Source organism: Panicum virgatum, chromosome 2N (assembly GCF_016808335.1).
Source record: "Panicum virgatum strain AP13 chromosome 2N, P.virgatum_v5, whole genome shotgun sequence".
NCBI lineage: Eukaryota > Viridiplantae > Streptophyta > Magnoliopsida > Poales > Poaceae > Panicum > Panicum virgatum.
The window spans coordinates 35,407,781-35,417,175 of NC_053146.1; the positions used below are offsets into that span (position 1 = coordinate 35,407,781).

A 9,395-nucleotide genomic window follows, 5' to 3' on the forward strand; every position below is an offset into this window, starting at 1 on the left:
TGCATGTAATTTTTTATTTTCTTGTAATATTTTTGGCCATTTTTGTTAAACTTATTAGCCTCCAATAGATAACAGAAGCATCAAACAGACATGTTGCGGTTAGTTCTGTTCTTGCTCCTTGGCCACCATAGACCAGACACTTTTTTATAATATATATGCTGTTATTTGCTAGTATTATAGGTGATATAAATATCTGGAAAATATTTATACTTGGATTTTTTTGTTAGTATGTCGTGTACAATCATATCCATAAAGAATGAGTTCGGCTGTTAACAATTAAAGTTGAAGTCTTTAACCATTGCTTGATTGATTAATAATAGCATGTATGGACAGAACAAAAGCCGTTAGAAATTACTAGTTCGTGAAAACAGTCGTTTCAGCCTAACGGGTACAAAGAAACAAAACGGACCAAAATACCCTTTTGTACAGCACAACCACGCTTTTGTCAGCCATCCACACGTTAAAATCAGTGATAGATGGATACCACAAATATCAATTGAGTGATGTCTAGACTCTCTCTTGAAATTTACCTTCATAACATATGCATAATTATCTTTGGAGAAATTATTTTTAGTACACACATAGTTTTTATATTTATTCGTCTATTCCCATTATACAAACAAGACAGGGACCTTATAAGGTCCAGAGGCACAACTGTAGATGTTGGCCAGCACGCATATACTAATTATCCCATGAATCAGCCTTGCATGGGAACCTTATATGGTGATACCACTAGCGGCAGCGGGTTCTTCCTCCTAGTTGTTGCAGCAACGATCATTTCCATATCAATGTCGCCAGGCTGCATCCCTGCTGGGAGGCTCCAGTCGATGTAGTAGAGAAGGCGTGCAACAATGAGCTCTAACACAGCCAACCCGAAAGTATCACCAGGGCACCTTCTCCTCCCTGCCCCAAATGGCAAGTACTCGAAGCGAGAGCCTTTGAAGTCAAGCATGCCATCCTCAAACCTCTCCGGCCTGAACTTCTCTGCGTCAACCCAATACTCGGGGCTCCTTGCCATAGCCCACGCGTTGATCAGGACCCTGGTGCCCTTGGTGACTTGGTACCCACCTACCTCGCAGGTCTCCTGACAGAAATGGGGAACCAGCAATGGCACCACTGGGTTCAGCCTCATACTCTCCTTGATCACCATTTTAGTGTAGTGCAGCTCGTCGATCTTGGCTTCATGGTCTTGTGGGCTCACTTTATCAAATACTCGTCGCACCTCAGCCTGTGCCTTGACCATCACATCTGGGTTCCTCATGAGTTCTGAGATGATCCACTCTGCAGCTGACGACGTCGTCTCCGTCCCTCCAACGAACATATCCTAAAAGATTCAACACTACGTGAGCAATAACAAAATTAAAAAAAACTGCAATTAGTGCGATTCTTCACGGGTAAATTACCAATATAATTGCCTTGATGTTTGTTGTGCCGATGGGGAATTCCAGCTCCCCCTTGTCCCTGATCCGGAGGAGGACGCTCAACAGGTCATCACCTCGCTGCGCCTCACATCCAGCAATGATCTTGTCATAGACGTCGTCCAGCTGATGGCGTGCTCGCCACATGCTTCGCCTCAGCCCAGTGACGACGTCAATGAAGCGCAGCGATGGAAAGACATCCCCAACGGTGAAGCCTCCGCTGAAGCTCATTGCCACAGCAATCGACGACAGGAACTTGTCCCGGAGCTCGCTGCTGGAAACCTGGCCGAAAGCCGCCTTTGTCGTGATGGAGTTCGAGCAGGCTAGGAGCAGGCTCGCGAGATTGGTCACAGGCTGACCACCTCGGCCAGCAGCTTGGATATTTCTGATGAGGGACAACGTCTCGTTATCCCTGATGGGTGCGAACTGCCGCACCATCTTTGCACTGAGGAGCTCCACCGTGCAGAGCTTGCGCAGCGTCCGCCAATAGGCGCCATATGGCGAGAAGCCGACATCGAGGTTTCCGTAGCAGAAGACCTCCGAAGCCACGATGGTCGGCCTCGACGCGAAGATGACATCCTTGTCGCGGAGAACCTCCTGCGCTGCCGCCGGCGAGGATATCACGAGAGTGTCAACCTGGCCCATCCGGAGGAACATCACAGGGCCATACTTGTTGGCCAGGTCCCGAAGAACGATCGGCGGATGCGACTTGATGAAGTGGAGGAGGCTTCCAATCAAGGGGAGGTTCCACGGGCCAGGAGGCCGCCTCTTCTTGGAGGTCGGAGTTGATTTGCGGCTTAGCAAGGTCACAAGAATTGGCAAGGAAAGGAGGAAGAAGAAGAGGAGCGTTGCTGCACTTAGCTCCATGATGGGGGGTGTAGCTAGCTTGTCGAATTTGTGTTACTTTGCAGTTTTGCTTGGGAATGAACCGAGAGGATTAAGGTCCTTTTATAAGCCTTCACCCTGCCATGTCCCAGCTTCCTCATATGTGGCGGCGAAAATTTTCCAAGCACGTGATATGATATTGAGACGGGGACATCTGGGCTAGATACTCAACATCTGAACTGTTAAGTGCGGGACATCTAGTAGCAATTCTTCCTACAAGAATTTTCATTAGAAGTCAAAAGTTCATGTCAGGTTGGACAATGACGCAACGCTGGGTCTGTCCACAACTTTCAAGATATGCGATGGGACAATTCCCTGTTTTCTTGTACCACTGACTATTCAAACTGATAGGGCTGCTTCTGAAAATGAAATATCCTGATATTTATAAGAAGGAAAAGCTTTCATTAGTCGAAAATTCAAATTTACAGTTCATATCTTGCTCAAACCTCTGAGCTCTTGTTCCTCAGGGTTACCAATTTTGAACTAGCTCATATATACTCTGAATTACTTTTCTGAATGCCAAGCAGTTTTTTTCAAGTGCTCTTGCGATATCAGTTCGCAAGCTTCACCTTGTAGACGAATCAGATATTCCGGTCTGGAAAAATTCAAAGACATTAAGCTTCCAGATTACAAGGCAAACAGTCAAAAACACATGACTGGAAGAATGCAGAACTGGCTGAAGACTTTTCATGTCCCCCGCCCGTTTGATGGAACAAGACCACACAATTCGCAAGACTCAAATTAAAACTGACGACAACGGTATAATGGCGTGCAAAGGACCGAGAACACGCTGGTAGACTTTCCATGCGCACCATGTATGACTAATCAAACCGACAGTGCTAGCTCTGATGATGACATGGGGGACCCTTAAGAAATTTAAGGCAGGAAAAGCTTTCAGAATAGAAGTCACGAAGTTTTGGATTACAGTCCATATATATCACGCTCTAGACCGTGACCTTTTTTCATGGTTAGTAACAAATTTATTGGAGAAGCTCATACTACCCTGAATTACTCTTCTGAATGCCAAGCAGTTTTTTTTCAAGTGCTCTTCCGATATCAGTTCGCAAGCTGGACTTGACACGCGAGATAGATTATGTTCCAGATTAGAAAAAACTACGGATCCTTCAAACTTCCACATTACAAGACGCGTGTTTGGATCCAAAGGCTAGAGCTATTTTTAGACTAAAATAGCTCAAAATAGCCCAAAGTCCCCAAACACGAGGGCTAGTTCTTGACTATTTACAAATAGCCTACCTCAAAAAACTATCCCACCCAAACAGTGATTATTTGGGCTATTTCAGGTGGAGCCCACCATAGTAAGAGAGGTAATAGGGCTCCAATGATTGGTAAAATATGTTTTAAAGACTAAATAGCTCTTGGATCCAAATATGTCAAGGGCTATTTTATTGGAGTACTATTTGCTTGAGCTAATTAGCTCTAACCTAAATAGCTCTAGCTCTTGGATCCAAACACGGCCAAAATCAGAGCAGATGAACAGTCAAAAAACATGGCGAGATTGGAAGAATGCAGAACAGGCTGAACACGATTCGTGTCACAGACCGTTTGATGGAACACGACTGGACCATTTGCAAGTATACTCACAGTAGACAAGTATAATGGTACGCAGAGTGTTGGTGTGAAAATATATAAGTGACGTGTCAAATACTGAGCACCGAACATGCAGCAACACAACGGATGCACCTTGCAGCGTCTCCAGGTAAACCGGTCGAACCTTGGTGGTAGGCCGGTCAGGCTGGTCTCGCTGGGGCAGTCTGGTCCAATGCCCACCCACCTAGGAGGGGCCCGTCAGGGTAGATGCACTATAGATTGTTTAGAGTCGGCGGACCACCTAGAACGTCCTCTAACACTATACATCTTGGATTGTTTAGAGTCGGCGGACCACCTAGAATGTCTTCGAAGACTATAGAGACGAATGAAAAAAAACATGTTGGGGTTGTAAAAAATTAGGATTTGGAAAAGGTAAAAGGTATAAAGTAATATATTGATTTGTTTTTGATCGATTAGATATGCTCAATTAGCTGCAATCCTTTATATTTATAGGGAGGGAAGGTCTTACCATATTAAAAGTCGAAATACTAATAAATCTCGTACAAAATACAGCTCCTACTTTGGATTTCAAAACTAAAACTAGTCTGACTGCCCTATTAAACTGATCTGTCTAGTCCGACCTAGGTCAAGTCTTCCCAAAGCCATCTCTGTCTCATCCAAACTCCAAATTGGACATCCTATATCTTTTTTTCCACTATTGGCCATGCCCGAATTTCATTACTTAACAAGCAACGAAATTACAAAGTGTGGTAGAAGTTCAGCGCAAAAGTAAACAGCGTGCAATGAAAAATGTAACAGGTCTCAACCCAGGGTTTAACACCAACGGGGGACGCAGCCACCCATGCCAAGAGAGCAAAGCTCAGAAGGAACAAAGGAACTTCCGAAGAACAGAACAGACCGAGGGGACTAAGCCAACTTAGACTAGGAACCAAAGCCTTTTTAAACGAGAGGTATCTGCACGCGCATTGTAAAACCATCCCCGCATCATCAGGTGGGGCTTCCTGTGGGTGGAAGAGCAACGCCATGTTCTTGAGGCTTGAGGGCCTCGGCACCCACCTCCAATTCCATCTTGTCGTCGGAGTTCTGCAGACCAGACCAGTACAAAATAAACGAGGAAGCCAAGCAAATAATTTCAGTAGGTGATCTGCACTTTTTATCCTCAAAGCAAATGGAGTTTCACTTTCTCCAAATTGCCCAGCAAATGGCGGCTAGACCAATCATATGAATTTTTTTATGAGCCGGCATATTTCTATTAGCTAAACCCAGTATTGGTTGAAAGAAGCAAGTCTAAAATCAGCGCCAATCACGATCAAAACAAGACTCCAACAATATTTAGCCACCACAGCCAAAAAATAAATGTTCAATACTTTCAAGATTAGCACAAAAGGAGCCGGTTTTATTACCCTTCCACCCTTTTCTTGCCAAGTTGTCTCTGGTTAAGATTGCATTCATTTTGATTAGCCACATAAAGATTTTGATCTTCAATGGAATCTTTGCTTTCCATAAATTTTTATTCCTATCTTCAGTCTCAGCTTCACACAAAGCTCTATATTGAGAATTGACAGAAAACTTCCCATCTTTTTCACCCAACCATTTCGGCTGGTCTCTGCTACTCGATAATGCACATGGGACTAACACATCTCTCATTTTTCTCAATTTCTCTTGTTGCGGCTCATCCAGCCACTGTCTTAAAGATAAATTCCACTCTTTACTAGCAAAAAGTGCCACCGATCCCTCAGTTTCATTACAGATATAAAAGAGGTCTGGGAACTTCTCCTTGAGGGAGACCACCCTACAGGGGTCTCTCCAGAAATCAGTAAGATTCCCATCCCCGACACACAAAATTCTCCCATTTACATAATGGTGAATGGTGAAGTTAAATTTGCATTTGAACAAAATCACATAAACTAAACTAGGCAGACCGGTCTAGGACCGATCCGGCCAGTCCTTGCATGCCAGTCAGACTAGTTTGAGCACTGTACCAATTTTGATTGTGAACACAAAGGACAGACGATACACATGTCAATAACAGACCTCGAAGATTTGTGGTGGCACATGTCAAGGAAAACTGCTTACTGCTGATCATTCATGAATCTTATTTCACATCGGACAGGGACAGAGTTGCGTACGCAGGGCTTCTGGACTTGTAGAAATTTGTTCTCTCTAAACTTGTACACGAGTCTCTTGAAGTGAATTAAGTCGCTAGTCATACAAGTGACTTGCAGCATATGGCCACTCAAACTAATGGTCCAAGCACGGCACACCTGTATGACCTTTTTTTCTTGTTTTTTTTGATAGAAAAACTCTAAGAGAAGTCCTCAGAGCATAAAGATACGGCACCCAGGATTTGAACTCTGGGTGGGAGCACTCCAACCAGTGGCCTTTGCCACTGTGCCGTGAACCCCTTCGCGACCTTTTTTTCTTGTTAAAGAGCAATGTGTGAACATATATGATGAAACGGGATTACTACTGCAGAACTGGTTTATATAGTCGGGTTAAAAAAAATCAGCACTGTCTCGATTTTGGCTCAAGTAACATGTCAAATGTTGTACACAGTCCATCGGAATCCATCATCATATGACCTAGGCTAAACAACTGTCACACACCAAAATTTCAATTTTGGGATGTGAACATCTTTTTCGAAAATATTTACCCATCTTCCGGCTATTCTATGATTTTTTCAGATTTTTTTGGAAATTATTCTCATTTTCTATAGAGCTAAATCCGTTTAATGAAAAGTCCTAGAATATTTTTTTCATGATATTCAAGTATTTTATTTGGATTCCTCGTGCCCCAAAACTATCTCCATGATTTGCCATGGAAATTTTGGGGATATATTTGTCACGGATTAAAATATTTTTCTAGACTTTTCTATATTTATTCTAATCCTGAAAATATATTCTAAGCAATGAAATCCTTTCCCTTTTCTTCTCGGACTGGATTTAACTTGTTTTGCCCCCGTCGTGTTCACTTGTTTTGCCCCCATCGAGTTCTCGGTTCTCTAAACTTGCTCTTCAATCAAATCACGCTCGAAACGGAGTCTTATCTCGCTCTCGGAGCTTTTCAGCTCCAACAGGCAGCACTAACACTCTAAATCCCTAATCCTAATTAGATCAACCCGATCTGTGCAAAACCCTGGATCAACATGTCTTGGCCGCTGTCCTCTTCTCCAGTCCAAACCAATATTCATCTTCCACGGTCTGTTGAGACCAAGCCGACGTGCTTTCGTTTTCTTGGATTCATCTGGCCACCTCTCGGTCTCTCCCACTTTCTCTTTCTCATCGTGATCTGAATTCTATCCTAGACCCAAATCAATCTCATGCAAACCACGAGGCACATAAGGGTCGGCCAGCATGTACGGGCTTGCAAAGGACCAACTAAACCTGCTCTCTCTCCCTCTAAGCGTGTAGGTGGGACCTGTTTATTGGGCCAAGCCCAAGAAACCGTTTCGATCCCGTTCCTCTCCACGCCTTTGCCATCTAAAGTCACGAGGCCAATTAGCCTCCTGCTGCAGCCGTAAACTCTCTTGCTCACGTCGCCTGCGCAGCGCTCCGCCGCCTCTTTGCCCTAGACCCGCATCATCCTTCCTGCTCCTTCTCCTTTGCATGAGATGCTGCGCGGTCGCTCGTTTCTTGTGCGTCGCCGTTCGCCTAGGTGCGGGCGCCGGACCCTCCCCTGGCTCCTGTGCGCCTCTCCTGTGTGCGCATGCATGCTAGGGTGCCGTGCCCTGTAGACCACGAGCAACCAAGGCCAGATGTCCCATGCTCGCGTTGCGTGGTGCAGCACCGTGGCCTGAAGAGGTCGATGGAGCAGAGTGCCATCGCCCCGCCGCAACCTTCCGGCCGCAAGTTCGGCCGCCACGTTGCATCCCGACGTAAGTATGGTATAAATTCCAAACTTTCTTTTTAGCTTCGTTTTAGTCGCTCTCGTTGCTTTAGCTTTGTTTTAGCAAGAGCTATAGTTTAGTAGTGTCGTTGTATCGTAGCTTCTGTTTTAAATAAACCTAGAATTAATTTTGACTAATGACTACTTTAAACTAGCTTTTCTAATTAAAAGCAATTTAGAGCTGTACATCGGTTTTCATAACTAATGTTAATTTGATTAATATCAACATGAATGTTTATTTTATATAACTTGTTTAGTTTCAAACCACGGATCATAAAGTTTTACGATGCTCACACTTGTCTTTTATTTGCTAGTTAAATAGTTAACTGATTTAATTTATAATGAAACTCGATAAATAAAACTTGACCTAAGTTTATCTCGTCTTTACAAATATAGATTAAATTGAGCTAATTAGATATATCATTTTACATGTGCTTTCTTAATTAAAATAAATCAAGCTTATAGTTTTCTTTTCCGCTATAATATAAATCTTTCGATAGTTGTATCTCTTTAACCATAGCCCTGTTTCTAGCATTTCTTGCACTCTTGCGATCGTAGCTTCGAGCCCTCTCCTTCAGTGCGCTTCTTTGTGCTTTCATCTGTTTAGTGCTATGTTCTTAGTTGTGCTTGTTTTCCTTGTGTTTTGTATGTTTGCCCCGATGTTTGTTGCGATTAGAAGAAACGCAGTTCGAGAGTTATGAAAATGAAAGATCGAGATGCAAAAACAAGAGTTGAAGACTCTGAGCAGCTTCCGGATCCTGTGGAAGGCAAGTGTCCTCGATGCATACCCGCTTTACCTATACAACATGCATTTCAATTACATTGTTTATTTATTGCTTGCATTAATTTTGATGGGTTCCTACCCAGGATGACTAGACTCTTTTACCCTTTACCTTGTAACCGGATTACTTAATTAATTTTGATGGTAGATGCTGCTTAGTTTGCTTAACTGGGATGGTATTAAACAATATGAATACTTATTTATGCTCTATGTTCAACTGTGATGATTCAATTACAAGACCATAAATATTAATCGGAACATGGAGCGACCACCCAGGACAACAGTGCAACCACAAGGCCATATGGCTCTGGCTTGGTCAATTAATTAGAAACCTTAGTGTGTGATATGCTTTACCTGAAAAGGGTTGGGGGGTGCCAGTAGTTGGTGTATAGACCTGCTCGTTTGGGTTGTGGGCTTAGCTAAGACACATTACCCTTAAGGGAGCTTTATACACTGCGCTGTCATGTAACCTAGCGAGCAGTCCGCACTAGGGAATCTTTGTAAAGACCTCGTAGTGAATCCCTAGACACTCACTAAAGGAAGTATTTAAGGGCTTTGCAAACCCAGGCAACATGGGAAACACGACTTGTGGGTAAAGATGTGCCACTTCTGCATAGTGTAAAACTAACCGGTTAGCCGTGCTCACGGTCATGAGCGGCCTGGACCCTCACATGAGTAAACTATGGAAGATGGACTTAAATTGTGCATTTAATTTATGTTGGGGATGCTTTACATTAATTGTGGAATGGTATACACTTATACTTGCTAGTAATTAAGCTGCTTAATAAAATTTGACCAACTAAAATGCTAACCGCTTAAACCCATCAGCCTTTCCACTTATAAAGTCTTGCATGTTT

At 43.5% G+C, this 9,395-nt stretch overlaps 1 protein-coding gene across 1 annotated transcript; it reads right to left on the reverse strand.

Moving 5' to 3' along the window:
• Nucleotides 1-501: 501 nt before the first annotated feature.
• Nucleotides 502-2,396, reverse strand: LOC120660277 (cytochrome P450 99A2-like). Its single transcript, XM_039938708.1, has 2 exons — nt 1,404-2,396; nt 502-1,324 (listed from the first exon to the last, which is right to left on the reverse strand). The coding sequence occupies exons 1-2, from the start codon at nt 2,283-2,285 to the stop codon at nt 698-700; spliced, it is 1,509 nt and encodes a 502-aa protein (XP_039794642.1). The 5' UTR covers nt 2,286-2,396; the 3' UTR covers nt 502-697.
• Nucleotides 2,397-9,395: the final 6,999 nt, after the last annotated feature.